A 19,596-nucleotide genomic window follows, 5' to 3' on the forward strand; every position below is an offset into this window, starting at 1 on the left:
ACTGCTCCTTCCTTACAAGTTTCTAGAAAACCTGGAAGCTTGACAGAAGGTGGCAGAGCTGCTGATCTAGCAGTTACAATTCAGCTCCTGTTTACAAACTTCCAAAAAGACGGTCTCCTTATCTGCAGTGAGAAAGATGCTTCATTTTGTGTTCCTTAAGCAACCATTTTCAGCAGACAAATACAGGGCTGTTACGGGAGGAAATGACAGTACTGCTAAAAGAATTGTGTTGTAACTAGCCAAACGCTAACTGTACTAATATATCATATGGTATTGTGATTTTCAATTACTTCAGTCTTAGCCAGCAGCAACCCGCCCCCCCCCCCCAAAAAAAAAAAAAAAGTTTAATCCGGTGGAGGAGATAAAACATTTAAGCTTAATTCTCAGATCGGATCAAGCTCTAGAACAAAATGAATTGCCTCATCATTCATGGCCTCGGTGCTGCAGAAAGGTCAATTGTACAGGCTCTTCATGGAATGCCAGGGCTGAATCAGAACCAGCAGAGACAATAAATGCGATAGTCTCATTGACTGCCTGCATGACAAACAGGAAAAACTCTCAAACAGAAGAGAGAACCAGGCACCTAAGAGAATTTTTATAGCTTTTTTTCCCTTGAAAATTAGCCACTTTTATTGTGTCGGCCAAGAAAACAAGCATTTTGCTTGAGTTTAACTAGAATGAAGAGGACAGCTTATTTTTGCTCTGAACATTGAGAACTGCAGTCTCTAAATGCTGGGAAAAGGAGAGCAACTTCAAAACCTGCTGTGTATAAACAGAGATACCGTGTGAAGACACAAAATACAAGCACAACAGTTCCTTTGCCAAGGAGGAGCAGATGGCAAGTCAGAGCAGAAGTCAGCAACACAGAGATAAGTCGCGAGAAAACGCCCGTCACCAGGCTGTACACGAGTCCCACGTTTTACAAGAGAGGGGACTGAATGATTTCACCCGGGCAAGTCCCGCTTGCAGAAACCCCAGGTCAGGCACCGCTGCCCGTCCCCACATGCAGCTGTTTTGCTCAGACTCCCCCGGGACCTGCCTTAAGCTGCAGGGCCCAGCATCTCCCAGCGGCCCTCTCCTCCTTCCAGCCGCATTTTGCATACTGGAAAACCCTTCAGTAAAGCAGCTGCTTTTATTGGCGGGGGAAGCTCTGTCCTTAGCCTCCTTCTGAAGAGCTGCTCTGAAATACAGGAGGAAAATAAAAGTTTCCCTAACCAACTTAGCAAAACAAAACATCTGCTCACACAGAGTCACTGCTTTGACCTGCTACGAGCACACACCCTCTTACTAGCAGTGCCCAGGACCGCTCGTGTGACCTTCACGCCACGCAAGGTCCTGAAGGTCCCCTCTCGGCCACCGAACAGCTGGAGCGGCCTGCACGAAGGCAACTCCCTACAAGAAAATTTATGTCTCGTACCCTTTTCCTCTTACCGTTTTGGAAAAAATAAGGCTCAGAGCTCCAGTTCAATTTTCCAGTGAGCAGTACGCAGAGATCCTTCTCCTCAGTAGCACTTGAGCTTTGCTTGTTGAATTACTACAAGAACGCCTTGCTTTTTGAACTTTGTGTTACTTGGGAAGCTCCTTTTTGATCACAAATTGCTGAGAGAGCTGGAATACAACTAAAGAAGGTAAAAGCACAAGCTTTGATTTTTGCCCCTTTCAGAAAAGTTGAAAGTGAAGTTGAATGACCTTCTAATTGCAAAACGTGATTTGACATAGAAAAGTTGAAGCTTTAAACGCAGAACACTGCAATAATTATTCACTCTAACATTTAGATATCTGGAATTATTTAATCTGTCTCACTGCAGTGCTGACTGAAACAAATCACTCCCACTATTTTACAATCTCTACTACTTGCTTTTGTAATCTTTTCCAAGACTGCTTCCAACAGCAATATTGCAATTGAGGGCAAATACAATATAGGAGGGAACTGATATATTTAAAACAGCAAAATTCTCATATACGTTCCCTTTGTCTCTGTGTAAACTTTGCTTTTTGAGATTTGCCAGACACCCTAATCAAATAAGGAAGTTTTCATAGACAGAAGAACGTGCGGATGTTCTAATTTAAGCAGATTTTCGAAGACATTAAAAACAAAGGTTCTAAAAGAGATGACAACTCCCAAAGAAAAACATTGAAAGAATGGAATAAAATAACATTTATTACCAAGCCACAGCTAACTGTAAAGACTTATTGCTCAAACTTTACTGATACATGGAAAAATTCTACCAGCGTGAAAATCTGAATCACTGAGCATATAAACCAGATGAACCATGAAACATGATAGCATCTGATACCAGATTTCCTTCTCCTTCACTGCTGTAATCATATTTTTAAGTGACGACCTCTGGTAATGAGCCTCTGATGACTCAATGCCCAGGTGCTTCAAATAACTTTGAAAAATTGAGTCAGAGGAATCATTACCCAAGCATAACATCATACAGAACCCCATCAACTCGCCAGCTTCCTAGCCCAACAGCCGGCTGTCAAACAAGAAGCCTTGCACTAATAATTGCTGGGACGTAAAGTAACCCACTTATCACTGAACTTTTAAAAGATCAGAAGTTCAAAGGCAAAAGAACAGAAAACCTGCATCTTAGTAAGATGTGTCAGTGTTAAGTTCTTGTGTGGTTGAACTCATCCTAACACCTCACTGTATCAACAGGTCAGGTATTTAAAGTAAATTTGCATTACCAAGCATTTTCACCCACTCTCCTACTCCCGTTGCCCCTTAAAAAATACAAAGAAATATTTTTACACCTATTTAATTATAGCTTAGCAAAAAAAAAAAAAAAAAAAAACCCAAAACCCACAACTTCTAATGTGAGTAAGACCATTAAACTAAAATGACTACTAAACCTAATCAGTTTTGTTCCATCACAGCCCACACTTGTAAATGCAAAGAACAAAATCATGGTTAAGTCTTACTTTGCTGAATTCGAACAGTGGAACGTGCTGACTAGAGGACGAAGTGATCTGCACAGTTTAAGTTCTTTCCAACTCACAGATAATATTAAGATTGATTAACTGAGTATTTTCCCAAAATACAGTTTCCTAGGAGAGACTTACTGCTGTCAAAGTTATGACAACACAGAAGGCAGACTTGCACAGTGCAAAGTTTGGGTATTTTGGAGCACTTGGCGCAGAGGGATATTTCACTTCCCAGCTGCAAATCAGAACAAAGAATTGTTTCTGCCTGATTCATAACATAAACACACAGACAGCTTCACGATAGTACAAATGAAAATGGAGGCTTCTTTTGGTGAGCCTTACATCAGTACAGGAATGGAAAAATTAAAGATAACCCTTCCTATTATTGAAGTCTAAAATACCGATTTTTTTTCTATCTGAAATCCTCATACATAAAGTGAGCTTCCCTCAACATGATTAGAAGAACCATGCTAAATTCAATTATACCTGGTTAATGACATTCACAAAAGCTATTCCAAGGTCATTAGATGGACAAAAAGCCTTAAACAACAAAATATTTGTGTATTAAAAAATTGCTAAGCTATATCTTCTTTTAAGAACAGAATATCCCGCTTAATAGCTTTCACCTCAAGAGACTTCTTCCCATGAAAAAGGGCCCAGTCCTATAACCAGAACCAGATAAAACTGAGTCCCTGAAGTAGACAGACCACTGAACAGCCAAGCGCATCATGGTGGGATACAGGTGTATTTCACCTTGTGAAATACCTGTCTTATGAAAGTAACGTCACCTGCTTCAATAGCACAACTCCTACAAATTAGAGGTTATCAGCTCCTAATTTCATCTCCAGCTTTTACATTAAACCCCTCACTGCACATTAATTAGCAGCACAGGTTTCAGAAGAACTGTCTTTGACCACCAATGTGCACTCACCTACCAGCTTCCCTCGATAATTGTGCCTCCGTCCCTTGATAACTGCACTCCTGAAACTCCAGCCTCACAAAGGGCAAAACTTCGGCCTTATCAAGAAATGGACTTGCCTGCGCTTTTAAACAAATGCCTCTAAAAATAGACCAAGGTAGGGAGCATGTTATTTCAAAGTCAGCATAACACTTCCTGAGATTTCTTGCTCTCCCTATGCAATGAATCTCAAAAACAAAAGAAAGGACATGAGTAAAAGTTGGGACTTTGCAAACTGTGCAGGGGAAAGAGAAAGAGGAAAGGCCAGGGAAGGCAAGGTGGAAAACAGAAGCATTCAGAATGTGACTTCTCCAAGCAAATACCAGAGAAACACATTTACGATATTGCATTTTCTTTGTGACTGAGTTTTGAAAAATTTTTTGGCTTCATTACATACTTTTAAGCTCAGAAACTTTTTGTCTTTTTAGCGCACAGTTAAAAATAAGGGATTTGTAAGCTCAGCTCCACCTCTGATGGAAGCATCCAAAATAACATATGCAACTTGATGCATCAGTTCTTAAACATGGACATGAAATGTCCACCTCTTAAGTCAGGTTCAGTTAAAGTACTGTAAAACTTTGGAAGTTAGGATCTCCTAAACAATCCTTTTTTTTTTTTTTTTTTAAACTTGCTTCAGCTTTTAGAGCATGTGACCTTGTGAAAGACTTCAGGGAATCAGAAAGGCCGCTGCCAAGTTACAGTAAGGCTCTAGCAGATCTAAGAACTGCCACGAGAAGCCTCAGATCCTCTGTTTCCTACTTTCCTGCTATACTTCCAGCCTTCGCCATGAAAATCTCCCCCACTCCACACACACCAAACCTTTTGCATCAGCTCTGAGCAAACTTTTAGCTATACTTGCTGGAACTGGATGAAACTGTCTCGCTGCTCTCCTTCAGGTAATCTTTTGCTGTTTTAACAACTTATAATAGCTCAAAGACAGGCCTGACAAGTCACCCTGTTGGAGTCACCACCTGTACAGAGAGCATGGGATTAGTGCAGGGAAGGAGAAGGAGCTGTGGTGACTGCTGGGTCTGCTCACAGCAGCAACAACCTCTACGGCCTTCAGAGGATGTGGGGCCTATGACCCTTCCTTGCCCAACTTCAACAAGTGGCTCCCTGCAAAGTTGCCAATTAACAAATACGCCAGGAGAGCATTGGTAAAGGGCTTTTTTTTTTTTTGCATGAAAACTGTAGTTCTTTCCCCAGGAAGCTTTTACTGCTTCAGTAAGAAATCTCATGCACTTCTATGGTACAGGGAAGAGCCAGGAGATGAGGACACTAAATCGTATCAGTGCTTCAGTTCCTAGAGTGCATCAGGCTGGAGTGCTCTAGGAACTCAATTGACATGGTTTACCAAGGAGAAAGGCAAGAAAACTAGCCAGAGTTTACAAACAATTTATGTAAGAAACCCCAGTTTCTCCTTGCCCAACCCCAGAAACCCCAACACTTTGATAAGAGACTTTGTAAACCTAGCAGATAAAAGGATAAAACTGGAAACAGAAGCTAGGCAGGTTTAGATTCAAAACAAGAAGTGTCAACAGCAAGAGAGTTGATGGTTTAAAAAAAAAAAAAAAGCTGGACTTTCCATCACTGAAAGCGTTCAAATTAAGACTGAATTCTCCCCCTCCTTCTTGGAAGGTATATTCTAGTTTAAACAGGAATTAATTCAGGAAACACTAGTAACCTGTGCAGCCTGATTGTCGGTCATCCCTACCAGCTACATTGGTTTTAATGCTGTTAAAAGTTTCAGAAATTCAGCCTCCAGGTGACTAGTTACAGTATAATTTTGTTAACATTCTCTTGTGCGATTCCAATAAGCTTTTTCTTTTAAATTCCAAAGATATTTTGGAAGGAGAGCAAGTAGAAGGTGGCAAGTTTGTTTACAATTTAAAAAGCAAAACTTAATTTCCAAGTGAAATGGTAACTTGTTATTTGGCAGAGTTTCTAAAGACTATTCATTGAGCCAGTCACCCCCTTACACTGCTGCAAAAATGTATCCTTTATTACAGCTGACGTTCCAATAAATTTAGCAAATTCAAACCCACAGCAGCTGAGAGGGATCTAAGTCATGGGTGAAGCCTACAAAAAATAAAGCAAGCTTCTCTTCAGTAATGCTCTCAGTCACCAGCATATCAACATAACAAAAAAAAAAAAAATCAAGTCTTGACTATCACTTCCCAATTTTAACACGCAAGCTCAAGTAAAATACTGTAACTTGCAAAACGTAGAATGAAAAAGCCTTACACTGCCTGGTTTCAATACAGTCCTGGTTCGTAAGTAAGAAATGACGCACCTTTTATTGCAAGGCCATGATGACCACAAAAATTTATTTCGTGAAAAGCAAAGTGAAAGCTTTCAGATATAAGGACAAAATGGCTTCACGTGATCCCGTGAGGATGCTGTACCTCACAGCCAGGTGAAAAAACTTTAAACCATTTTAGCATAGTGTCTGCCTAGTGTACTATGTATTACGTATTACATATAAACCTGGGAGTTTTGTTTTTATTGCTACCTACTGTAGGTAGGTTAAGTGTGTTTACATGTTATTCATACTCACATCCCACAAATCAGTGGAAATTACCAATAATAAAGGACTAACGATATCCTAAACAAATACATTAACAATATCTGTATAGAACACGAATTTCACCATATTAATACTTTTTAAATTAACTACGTGATTTTGAAGCCCAGACCACCTTCTTCTGCACATCTGAAAGTTTACCAAAACACGCCCAGCCATCTACTTAGATGGTTACGGGCTGCTACTTAGATGTTGCGTTTTAACCCATTCGAGATGCAGGATTTCTGACACTGAAAAACAGTATAAACAGTGCGCTGTATGGGAACTGCCTCAGTAAAATGAAGTTCGTGAACGGCTGGCCAAGGTTGCGGACTCAGATGAATCTGCAAGTATTGCTTCAAACCCAGGAAGCCTTCCACAATATTTAGACAACTTGGAGGCGCCGCTTTCTCACCTACACGGGCAGAGACAAAACAGCGCAGCCCCTTCACCAACCAGCACAGTGAACAAGCATTGCTAATTTAGAAAGCCACCGCTTTCGGACAGGCCGGGCTAATTCCGACTTGCTGCCCCAACAGCCGGCACCGCCGAGGAACCCAGCGGCGTAATTTCACTTCCCCGTCCCCACCCGCCTCACCCAGCCCGGCGGCGGAGCCCCCCCGGCTGCCGCCGCTCCGCGGCCTACCCGAGGCCTCTCCCCCGCCAGCAGCCGCCGCCCGGGCAGGGCCGCCCCGGCCGTGGCCAGGACCCCCCCGCCCGCCACCCCTCACGGCGCGGCCGAGCCCCGGGGGCTCCCCTCGCCCTTCTCCCGCCGCCCCCCGCCGCCCCACGGCCCTCCGGCGAGCCCGAGCGGGGGCAGGCAGGCGGGACGGCCGGTGCCCGGTGCGGGGAGCAGCCCCCTTCTCCCGCCGGGTCCCCCCCCCCCGGGAGCCGCTCACCTTGGTGGCCATGGCGCTGCCGCTGCTGGCTCGGCCGCCGCTCTCCCGTCCCCGCCGCGGCCCGCGGCTGCTCGCCTCGCTTCGCCTCGCCTCGCCTCGCTCGGCGTGTCCGGCCCGCCCGCCGCTGGGCCGCGCAGGCGGCTCCTCCTCGGCGTCCCCCAGCAGCCGCCGCCGCCGCCGCCGCCGCCTGTGGGCCGCTGGGCGGCTCAGCAGCCGGCCCCGGCGCTGGGCAGGCGGGGGCTGTGCCCCCTGCCTCCGCACAGCCCCCCGGCGGGAGCCGCCCCGGCGGTGGGAGGGCTCCCGGGATGCCGCCCCCCGGCACAGGGCAGTCAGGGTTTTGCCGTTTCGGGGGGATTTGGCCTCAAATTCCCGGTGCTGCGGTGGCGGAGTTACGGGCAGCCCCGCTCCTGCCGTCAGAGGCCACTGGAAACTCCTCACAGCGCTCTTCAGTTGTCTGTGCGGGGCCGTTGTCCCTCGGTGGCTTCTGAATAAAAATTTCGAAGCAACAGCGAGGACAGTGTTTGTCCCTGTGCAGCTGTCGCCGGGAGGTGCTTCGCCCAAGACCCCCGGTGCGGCCGGGCCTTGGTGTACAGCAGCTATTGGCAATGGAAAACAGCATCAAGAGATTCATGGAGAGTGAGGAGGAGGAATTCAGAAGAATCCAGAGTGGTCACCACTATTTTTCAAATCATTGAACCGATTAACTAGAGAAGTTTTTGAACTCCATCTCTTCAGTTCTTAACTTTTTCAGAATTCATTTAAATGCGTACAATGGTTCCAACCTTGTATTCCTTATGACAGCAGTATCTAAAGTGAAACCTTTGCCTGTGGACCACAAAAGACCTTTTATGGTACTGCCTTTAATTTGAGGTATGGTATTGAGGACTGGTTTTGCCGTGTGGTCCCTCCCAGCCTGGTATTTCATCCACTTGAGCATCCCTTCATGAGCAAACCCCTCTGAAGCTCTGCTTCCTCTTTATGCTTAGGGACCCCGACCTTCTTCTTTCTTGCCAACAATCTTTTCAACATCGCGCGTTGTGAAATTGGTCGTGTGGCGACCTGATGAGGATTTTTGCAGACCTCAGTACCAGTTCAGTGGAGATTGTCCCCACTCCATCCTTCTGCTACCCAGGAAACAGCCCAGCAAAATCTGGCTGAGCAATGGAAGAAGGCTGAGTGAAGGGGCATCAAAGCTAGTAGCAAACAGCCTGTTTGCTTCCTAGGGATTTATCCACAGATGGAAATAAAGATTGTGCATTACAGATTTATTTTGTCTCCAGCATTTTTAGGGCCAGAAAAAGGAAGCTTCTGGGTAAAAGAACAGAACTTCTTACATCTGCTTGGATGGAGGCATTCTTCACAGTATGAGCTGTTGGGATAGAGATCCTAGACATGAGTGACATCTAAATTTGCCACAGTTTAAAGGAAGCATAGCTATCTCCATAGTGCTAGCAAGGAAAAAAGAGCCTGGGACTGATTTCTGATTTGAGTAAGTCACTCATGTCCACACTGCTTGGGATTAGCTCCCAGGACAGCAAATTTGTCTGGCTGACAGAGAGGTGGAGTGGTTTAACAGCAAGTTAGCTAGGTAGGTTAGAGTTGAGCAATGTGGAGATTTAGGTTATTTCTCCTATAAGTGGGCCTAACCTGATATGGACAAGGGTTAAAGGCTGATTCTCACAGGCGTAAGGTGTGGCAGCAGGCTGTAGGTCCAAGAAGGACCGGTATGTAGTTAAGGAAACCTTGAATGCTATAAAATGATGGAGGTGTGAAATCAAGAGGTCCAGCATCCTCCTTCTTATTTAGGGTTCCCCAACTGACAGAGGTGTGTGAAGCACCCTCTATCCATTTACCAGACGCTATGTTTTGGTATGATTTATAAAAAACTTGTGGCTTTTGCATCGTTTGGGGCCTGTGTCATTCTTCACCTGTGGTCGGGATAACTGCCAGAAAAGCTCGGTTGACAGCCGCTAACCAGTATGCTTTAACAGAGCACTGCTTGCCCTTCTGGGGAATAAAGAACAAAGCCATGATTTATTCAGCCTCTCTATATGCCTGAAATCTCCAGTTTACAGTTTTTCACTGTGAATTGCTCATAAAAATAATTCTTGCTTGACAAGTTTGAAGTTCAGGGTGAAAGAATGTTCTGAGAATATTAGCTTGGTGTTTTCTTTCCAATACTATTTGCAATTAATTGCCCTTAATTCTTGCATTAATAAAGACATTCTTAGGAATCACTTTGGACTGCAAATAAATGTATCTCTTCCTAGCTGCAAATTTTATTATTGCTTAATGCAAAGGGCCAAATAACAATGAATTGCCAATGATGGTCACTTAGTATTTCCAAAACTTTCTAAATTGGCTAATTTTCTGCTACCAGGCTGAGTCCTAGTTAATTAAGACTAGATGTTTGCTTAGCTCTACATACATACAAGAAACCTTCGTGACTTCAGCTGGGTTGCTCACATGCGTAAGCATTTTTGTAGGCTGGAAACAGAGCATTCTGCATGGAGCTTATCAGCTTTCAAACATTATGCACTTTGCACTAAAGCCCCAAAGTATGCTTTAATAGTTAAATATCTGCACCTCAGAAAAAAATATGTCAACAACAGAAGAAAATCCTTTATCAAATGCCTAATTTATTTATTTATTTGTTAATATTCTCTCTATAGTTTTCTACTAAGCCTGTATTTTTGCAGTTAACTTGTCTGCAGCAATTTCCAGGAACAACTGCTGCTGCAGAGTTCAGTGGGAAGTGATCTGTTGCAGACCCTAATGAAGTATAAAGCTCCTACCAACAGTGCTATGCAAATTTCTTTAATTAAAGATGGACTCTGGGAAAGGATACAGAGAATGTTTGCCAAACACTGTTCTCTGCTGGGCAAGGCCTGCCTGTAGCCTCAAGAACACTGCAAGTCAGTGTCCTTGTAGCTGCTGACTTATGCAAGCTTGGTAGGGAATGATAAAGAAAAAAATAGTGTTATCCTGATAACCTTCAAGCTGAAACCATCCGGAGAAAGAACTATGGTCTGTGTGTCTCTGAGTTACTGTCCTCACAAGTGCCATGAGGTGGTGCACCTTAGATTTCTCCCTGCTAGCAGGCTGTGCCCTTAGGATCAGCCAGACAACGCATTGAGGATGACCCATGGAAGGACAGGTGATACTGAAAAATTCCCAGTTTTTCAGTGTTCATTGTATGGAACAATTTAATTATCTTTGGTCGAATAAGTGGCATCAACTTTGCAAATGGAGCAGGGTGTCAAACACACCTAATGTCAAAGCCTTTGCAAGAAACATACTGAGAGAACATATTGTTCCAGCCCTTCATTTTCAAAGGTGCTTCATGAAGTGAGAAGTGATTTTTCTTCTTTCCTGCTTGAGAGGCTATCTATGGGATGTGGACGATAAAATCAGTTCCATACTACGTGCTGTTCGCTCAAGAATGAAAACCAGTTCTAACTATGATGATTGGGAAAACCTAACAGTGACTAGGGATTAATTACAAAAGATTTCAAACTTTTTGTACTCCTTCTTAATTGTGATGTTTACCTTAATCACCTGCTACACCTCTTGTTTTTTGTTTTGTTTTGTTTTGTTTTAAAAAAGGGGTACAGATTTCAAATCTCCAAAGCCTTGAAATGAACCCTTTAGACAAACACTTAATTTACAAATCAGAAATAACAGTGGGATATTTTTCATCTCCAGAAGCCACATACATGGTTTCACCTATCTGACCCAAGAGGTTCTTTGAGCACCCTTGTGTTTCCTCTCAGCTGACCAGAGTCTCTGTTTCAGTGTTGGGTTAATGCTATTTCCTTGGTGTTTCTTAGAAGTTTGCCAGAGAGCAATATGGATCAAATACCTCCTATCTTTCCTCTCCTCCCCTCCCCAAAATTGGACAGAAAACTACAGGAGTTGCCATATACATGAAACCTAATCTTAGCTTCATGGAGCAACAGGGGAGAAGCTGGTGAACCCTGTGTGCATTGCTCTGTACAATGTGGCATCCTCTGCACATTTTATATGAAAAAATATATCTAATGAAACATTCAAAGGAAAAACATGATCATTTTCCTTTATTTTAAGTTGTGAGTCTTTGGCCAGAAAGGCTCCAAACTCTTGAATCATGTAGTATATCTGCACCAAAGCACTACTGCCTCTCACTTAGCCAGAATTCTGTGCCGGTTTGAAATGATGCTCCAGAAACTGCAGACACACTTTTAAATCATACTCTGCAGCTGGTGCTGAAAAATCACTACCAAACCAGGAAGCCAGCCGATCTTGAAATACCATAGGATGTTAGGTTAAGATTTCCCCAGCTCTTAAATGCTGCTCTAGACAAATGCACCCAGAATCGTATCCAAATTCCTCTGAGTTTTTCAGTCTCAAAATTTTCTCTGAATAAGCACTTCTGAGAAAACCTGTGTTTTGTGCATTTGCTTTGGACTTAAGGGTTTTGTATCCTTACAGCTAGTAACCGAGCACCATTATTATCTGAACTCTGGCATGCTATGTGGTCATTTTTGTATTATGTTCGGATTTGACATGGTTATATTTTTAATAAATTCACAGCCAGGATTGGTTCTGTATTGTGTATTAATATACTGTTTTCTTTACACTGGAGGGAAAACATTAAGCTATGCCAGTCTAAAATCCTGTGCTCTGAGGGTGTGGGTTTTTTTTTTTAACACATTTTTGTGAAAACCAACAGTTTTAAATCATGCTAGACTTCCTGGGCTCAGTTTTCCCTTTCAAAAGCCCATTAAAAAAACTGCTGACTATTGAAGATGTGAAAAACTTACACTGAAAAATAAAAAAAAAAAAGGAGGTGTTCCAGAAACAAAACGCTGTTGCAATACGCTTTTGGACACTGTCGATCTTTTGCGTTTTTTTTTTTTTTTTTTTTTTTTTTTTTTTTTTTTTCTTGGAGGGCGGAGAAGCTGATCACTAAGGTCATGATCTTTATGGGTGACAACAACTGCAACGGTTTTGTGTTTGCTTGGTCATGACAATCTACTCCTTTAGATAACAGTGTGCAAAACAATTTTTTTCTCTCTTTTTGTTCTTGTAAGCGTAATAAATGTTTTTACGCACTCTATTATTCTTTTTCTGCTCTTATAGCAGAATAATCAGGGATATATAGAGATATACATATTTAGCAGTATAAGCTTTGAAAAAAAATGTATTAAAAAGTCATGGTTTCTTGTGCAAGCAACAAAACAGATAACCTGAAACATTTAACACTAATATCAATCTTACTTTCTGCACTCTTTTCTGGCCTGCACACTGATTGTTAGTATATTATGTATATATACATGTGTACATTATCACACACTTTATTTGGTCTGCATTTGGGTTTTTTGTTAATATTTTGTATTCATTTGGGTCTCAACACAATGTCTGCTGAGTTCAACAGGTTTTGGACTCAGCTTTTCAGAAAACTCGAATACAGGTTGGTAAAGAGAATATTCAAAAAGTACAAACACACTGTTTCAAATTTGATGTTTGCTAGCTTTAGGAAAAGTGAGGAACCACCAGGGCTATCGATCCTTACGACTACAGACTCCCTCCATCAGAAATGCTGACTGCCTGTGGCTTATTTCCATTTTTTTTTTCCTGTTATGGTGGAAAGTCTGTGGAGCATCAGGGACCTGCAGCTCAAGTAGCAAAGCGATAGGAGAGGAGCATGTTCTGCTCCGTGCTCCAACTGACTGCGAGGACATCTAAAGGTCCCGTTAACTTTAAAAAGCCAAGGATGGCACCCAAATTGTCTTCCAAAACATAGACTGCCAATTGTACTACAGGTAAAGATGAGAAAGCTGCAGAAGGTCACAGGACTAACGTTAGAGATCCAAGCCCTCTTGCTCTCGTTTCTGAGCTCTCACAGCGGGGAGCAGTGGCACACTATGAGCCTGCCAGCATACCACCAGGCTGCAGGTTGCAAGAAAGCATAATGAAAGAAGGAAGCTCACCAAACACAGGCCTAGGGGACCTCAATATGTATTTCATTTATGCCCAATTTAACAACACGGTATGTATCAAACCAAAGTAAGGATCACTTCATTCTGCAGCGTGATAGTGATCACACAAAGCTGCAGACCCTATAGAAAAAATGTTTGTCATTAGTGTGTTTTTTACTATAAATAAACTAATTCAGGTGTTCTCCTTTATAAAAATAAGAATTACCATTTTACCTACCTGACAAACATGGATCTTGAGCGTATTTTGTCCTTGGTTTAATACTTGTTCTCCAGTCTTCCGGCATGCAGCCTTCATGCTTCTTTTCCTGTGACACAGACAGACATTTTGTGGTAATGTGATTCTTAGTTTTCAAACTGCCTGTGTCTTTCCAATCCTAACAGATTTATTACTTTATTACAAATTTTTGTGCTTTCATCATGGAAATTTGGGAGATTTCAGGGTTGCTAGATGACTGTGTTTCCATGCACAGGAAATTCAGTGCTGTGGCACTATTATAGTGAGGTCTCTAAAAGATTGGACCAGGCCTTAGTGTCCATTGCCCCTTAAATCTTGCTGTGAGCTGTTGTTTCCTTCAGAAATAATTGACAATGAAATTACTGCATAGAAAGAAATTCTTGATCAGCACACCCCCAGGATTCATGCCCATGTTTAATGACCACAGGTCAAGAAGAAAAGAAAGCAAATGCAAATTAATGTTAATTTCCAGGAGCGACCTGTGCTTTCTCTAGTAGGGTTAAGGTGTCTGCAGCTAGAGGAAGAGTTATGAAGCCTCTTTCTTGTGCCCATATATTTCTCTCTTACATCAGCCCATGTTAGATCTCCAGTGCATAAACAGCCTTCTCTCTCAGAAAACCCCAAAAAGGAATAAATAAAAGGGATAAACTGAAAGCTTCATGAATTTCATTATTGTATAACTAGGTGTTTTTCCTGTCTTAAGGAATGAGCTTGGAATCCTGAGGTCCCTTTTTACCCTACTTTTTGTGAATTGGTCTTGCAAGTTATAGCCAATAAAACCACGTTACCCTAGTAAAGATATTGTACAACAGAGGAAAAAGCAAAGCCTGTGGATGATCGTCTACAAAACAGGCTTTGTAGGCTGCATACCTTACATTTTTACTGAGGAATTATGCGACTGTGGGCAGATCAGAAAATTTTAAATATCTAAGTAATTGTTTATAATCAGTGCCTCAGATTTGGGTTTGCAGAAAAAGAATTAAGAATTTCTCTGGTTGCAGGGCACAGGACAGTTCATTAGTAGGAGTATCAAGCTTACAGTTGGCACTTCCAAGACACATTTTAGAAACAGGTTTTCAAATCCTTTTGAAAATCCACTATTAGTAGCAAGTCTAGTCAAGCATTTCATTTATTACCAGTGCTAAAATGAAAATGATACCCTAGGGATTTAAATGCTTCATATCTTTCTGTATGTGAATATCAAGATGTTCACACTAGCTGATAGTTCTTTTCTTCAAATTAATAAAACCAGCCCTAGAAGTATTTTTTCCTACCCTCTAAAGGCAGGTGTCCAAAAATCTACAAAAATTTCCTGGAAATATGACCCTTACAATGAAGTTAAAGAAAGGAGACAGAGAGAAATTCCACAGCTTTCTTTTGCAGAGTGCAGATTTTCTAATTTTTGGGGTACAGGTCATAAAAATCTGACATTTACTTAAATGAAGAGCAAGAAATGCACTCTGTAAAACGAGACTTCCCCTTTAAATTTGCAGAATACTCTTGTCCAAGGTTTTTGAACTTGAGGGGGACATACCAGATGCAGCATTCAGTCATGTGCCTTGTTTGTGGTTAGCCACACAAAGCCAATTTTTTCAGAGCTAAGCTACACTCTTTTTTTTTTTTTGGTGTTGTTTAAAAGAAGAAAGACTGAACACAGCTGGTCTTGACATAAAAAAATAGTCATTGAAGATATAAAAAAATCTCTATCCTACCCAGCTAACAGATGAAATTTTGAGTCCATTGCTATGAGTTTACCTAAGAAATGCTGGGGATGAAAAGGACCTGCTGTACCACAAAACACCTTTTCTAGTTTGCTTGAGCCCACCTGTACATTTTTCACCATAACACATCATTGTTTGTCTACTATAATCTGCTTACCCAAAAGGGGTTCTTTAGCACAAGTTTTCTGTCTTTTGCCTGTCATTGCCATGTCAGTCCAAGATTTTACAACATTAAAATCATGTTGCTACAGACCATGTTGTCACAGAAGGGCTAAGTTGAAAGGATACTCCTTTAAAGTTATCATAACAAATGAAAGAGGAAATGGGCCTGGAATCTGGCATTTAAAGAAAGAAGAAAAAAAAAAACACACAAAACAAACAAACCTTTGAGCACTGCAGTGAGGCATGGAACCTACTATTATTTGGAATTTTGCTTGTGAATCTTCTATTTCCAGGCTTTGATTTCCAGCATGAACATCTAGCATTCACTTTATTTTATCTTTTTTTCCCCCATGATCCAGACAGATGCTTTGGAGCAGTGTGACCACAAGCTCTCTACCTGGCTGCGCCCCGTCCACTAAATGAATCACATCGCTACACTTCTTTGTCTGCATTTTTAATCAAGGCATTTTGGGTACTTCAGGCTGAAGGAATGTATTTGGTTATTTCATTCCCAGATAGCAAGAGAAATTTTCCTTGTTATATTACTTCAGCGGCTGGGTTGGTTGCAATTGAGATCATTACTGTGCATGCAAGTCAAGGCCTTGGCATGGTACTGCAGGCTGCCCCAAGTCAGTGGTGCAGCTGCAGCACAGACAAAAATCAGGGCCTTCCCTCGTTGGTCTCAACAGGGTTTCTAACCTGCTGACCTGTTTTGTCCCCCACGCAGAAACCCACCTGTGGCCACATCCTTCAGGCCACTTCTCCCACTGCCTCTCCTGGGCAGGCCCCAGCCAGGCCCTGCTGAGCTGCGGCTCTGACCCAGCTGGCAGCAACCATTTGTTGTTTTTCCCTCAGGCTACAGCTGCTCAGAAGCCTCCTTGTACAAAAGCAGCTATAACTGCAGGCTTCTCCTCCGGGCCAGATGATTTGTACGCTTGAACTCTCCAGGCTCTCAGTCGTGTGATCTGGAAGAGGATGAAGAACAGGCAGAGAGGAACTTGGGCTGAAAAGTTGTTCCTCTGGGCTCCAGAGCTGTTCCCTTACACAGACAGACCAGTCCCTGTGTATGCGACAGGCAGACGTGTTTCCTTCACACAAAGAGGCCTGCTTCTTTAATTTAGCAGTTGGAAGGTGCTGGTCTGAACCAGCAGCAGTGCCTCCAGCCCACGTAGATGCTGCTGTTCCCCTTGCACCCGCTGGCTGCCAGGAAACATGGCTGCAGCTGGGGCTGCAGCGGCCTACCCTGCAGCAGTCGCTGCTGGCTCGCTGTGCTTGGTCAGAAGACTCTGGCTGTGCTACAGCCTTGGCTATGGTATGCTGGGATAGTTTTCTCATTTCTTTTCCTGTAAGAAGTAAAGTCCTTTTTGTGGGTGTTTTGTCTGAAAAGAAATCTTGACTTCTGTTACCTTTAACTGAAGGATGTGAGAAGGGACACTTCAGGCTGTTTCCAACTACATTCTTCTGACAGCATGCCTCCTTCAGGTACCCCCATGAACCAACAGTTTTTGTTTCCAAAATAACCAACCCCGCATTTGTTTTCCTTACTCATTGGCTTCTGGAACATGAATACCAACAGACGTTTCAGAGTAACCTAACGGGCATTTCTTTTTCCTACACGCTTAGCAGAGTCCAGGTTTCACAACATCGAAGTAATTTGTATGGTCCTGTCCTGTGGGAAAGCTAAACCAGCAGATTCTGCTGCTGGCTTTCAGTAAGCCACTCAAGTGAGGAGGGAAGATGCAGTTGTGTTTTAAAGCATCAGTAGATTAATGGCTATGTGATGAAAATTTCTGCTGGCACAGTGACAACCTGAATCAGCACAAGGCTGGGCCCTGGCAGGGATGCTGCTGCTGCAATTTGCTCTCTAAGGCTTATTATCAGCTGTCTATGGCAGAAGTACATGGGGAAGTGCCCTGGCTGTACTAAGGGCTGAAGGTCCTTTAAAAATAAAAGTTGAAAGTGCATTGCCTTTTCTGCTTGCTGACGTCAGCTTTGCATTCCTGTACCACAATTTGGCTGCTCTTAATATGCCTCTTGCATAGAAAGTTTTCTCCACTAAAAATGATGTCATATGTATTCCTGTTTAAATCAAATAGGTGTCTCATCAGACAAACAAGAATAAAATAATTTTACTTTGCAGTTCTTATGGCAGAACAGCTCATGGGGGTTCCCATAACTTCACCAGAAATGCTCCCTGCGACACTTACTAATTCTCTTTTCTGATGCCACACAGTCACAAAATCTGTGGATCTGGACCCCTGCTCTCGCTCTGAGCATCACTCACTGCAGGATACATCTGTGCCAATAGGGATTAAACAGAACCAAAACTCTGCAGTGCTCCTTTTATCATTGCAGGTCAGAGAGATTCTTTGGTCTTCTGTGACCGTCCATACTAGCAGGTTAAATGCAGACATTTATACTGGTAAACAGTTAGCTTGTTCCCTGGGTAAATTTTGGCCTTAGCTAATAAATGCTCTCCTAAACTACTTGTGAATAGAGTTTGAAAATCATAACATTACAGAGACCACTCTGCTGCGAAGGCTAAGGGTATAGACAAGCACGGATGAGAGCTGTGCCATGCCAATTGGCCCCAGTGGCTGGGGACATTCCCAGAAGCACTTAATTTGCTAGGGGATACAGAGAATACACATAGCTTGCTAGTATATATAAGCTACAATACCGGACAGCCTGACTGTCAGAATTCAGGAATAAGCTTGGGTTTAGATAATGAGTAAAATAAAGACCTCAAATAGTCCCTGAGTTTGGAAAAGACTGTACGAAAATGCTCACATTCTAGATGATCTCCTGTTAAAGAGTTAGTCCTTAAATCCCTCCATTAATTAATTAAATCCCTCCATTAATTTTATTTGGGAAGCCACATTGTTTGTTTTGCAACGCTTCCTTTCTTTCAACAGGAAGGTGGTTTTCTTTGCCACCTTTTATCACCTTTGTTCTTTGATATCTGAATTTCATCAGATAGCCACTTTATTTTCGGGATTATGATATTGGGAGCTTCTCTTTTTCCACACGCATTCCCTGATGGACATCCTTCCATCAGCTCACCACTCATCTCATTTGCTGAGGAAAACATTCCTCACCTTTTCACTCTCTTCATATGACAGTTTTTTCTCCAAGTCCTTGATTGACTCAATTGCCCTTCTCCATTCTCCCACCTTTTTAGCCTGCTGCCTGGAATATTATGAATGTAGCCAGTAGGCAGACAAAGCCTTCCCAGAGTTATCTAAGGTTAAAACAGTCATTGTTTGTTCACCATGATATTCCTCAGGCATCCCATTGTCTTGTAAGTGGCTTAAATTCATCTTCTGTATCTCTGGGTATTTGGGCCAGTTCTTGTTTGACTGAAGACTCTGTCAGGGCAAAAGTCTCAGCAGAAAAGATGGAACCAGATTTCCTGTGGCACAGCAGATAGGAAATGAGTGAGAATTGTCTGGTATGTAATCTTCTGTGTAGTTTGAAAGAGAAAACTGAAATGGGTGTTTATTCTATGGTTCTGATAGGGAAATTAACTTGGAAATCAGTGTATATAAACATTCAGAATCCTTTTGGACTGGGTGGAAATGTATTCAGCAAATGAAAGACTTCAGATTTGATGACCAACAGGTATAATGAATAGGATGGAAGTGTGGAAATGAACAACAATATTTAGGGTTTCTCAAGAGTAAAACTAACACAGGACTGTCACTGCGTAGGTCCCAAGTTCAGAAGGGATTCACATAGTTTGGGTGCCTGCACTGGACTAGTGACCTGGAGTCACTTCTGAACATGGGACATGAGGCCCAAATCACTCAGATATGACTGCAATTATATAGTTCCTGGTTTTAGGATTATGACAATGGAAACCTGTTGTTTTTAAATGAAAACATTGCATTTTTTGACTGATTGACAGTTTTATTTCTTTTAGATCTGCTTTCTATGAAATGAACTCAGCCTAGATTCTCTCATGAAAAATTTCAGCATCTTATGACTTATTAAAGAGGAAACATTTCCTTCTGAAGAAAATTCCCATCCTCTTGTCTTCAATTATTCAAAGATGCTTTTGCAAGTATCTAGATCATAGACGTTTTGGAAAATGTTCTCTCTGGTCTATTCTAAGGTCTGGAATTTCACTGACTTTTTCTTATTTCA

At 42.3% G+C, this 19,596-nt stretch overlaps 1 protein-coding gene and 1 long non-coding RNA gene across 3 annotated transcripts in view; both read right to left on the reverse strand.

Moving 5' to 3' along the window:
* The window catches only part of SNX9 (sorting nexin 9), a 61,632-nt gene extending 53,675 nt beyond the window's left edge, over positions 1 to 7,957 (reverse strand). The window contains exon 1 of one of the 2 annotated variants that reach the window (XM_040553204.1): positions 7,352 to 7,957. In XM_040553204.1, the coding sequence (XP_040409138.1) occupies positions 7,352 to 7,363 (12 nt within the window). In that variant the 5' untranslated portion in view covers positions 7,364 to 7,957. The remainder of the gene's footprint in view (positions 1 to 7,351) is intronic. The other variant, XM_040553203.1, reaches the window with a different exon arrangement.
* A 5,265-nt stretch (positions 7,958 to 13,222) lies between these two features.
* On the reverse strand, positions 13,223 to 15,992 carry LOC121068432. The gene is made up of 3 exons (XR_005818868.1): positions 15,673 to 15,992; positions 13,550 to 13,637; positions 13,223 to 13,452 (listed from the first exon to the last, which is right to left on the reverse strand). It is a non-coding gene; the product is annotated as an uncharacterized LOC121068432 (long non-coding RNA).
* Between the last annotated feature and the right edge of the window lie 3,604 nt (positions 15,993 to 19,596).

Source organism: Cygnus olor, chromosome 3 (assembly GCF_009769625.2).
Source record: "Cygnus olor isolate bCygOlo1 chromosome 3, bCygOlo1.pri.v2, whole genome shotgun sequence".
NCBI lineage: Eukaryota > Metazoa > Chordata > Aves > Anseriformes > Anatidae > Cygnus > Cygnus olor.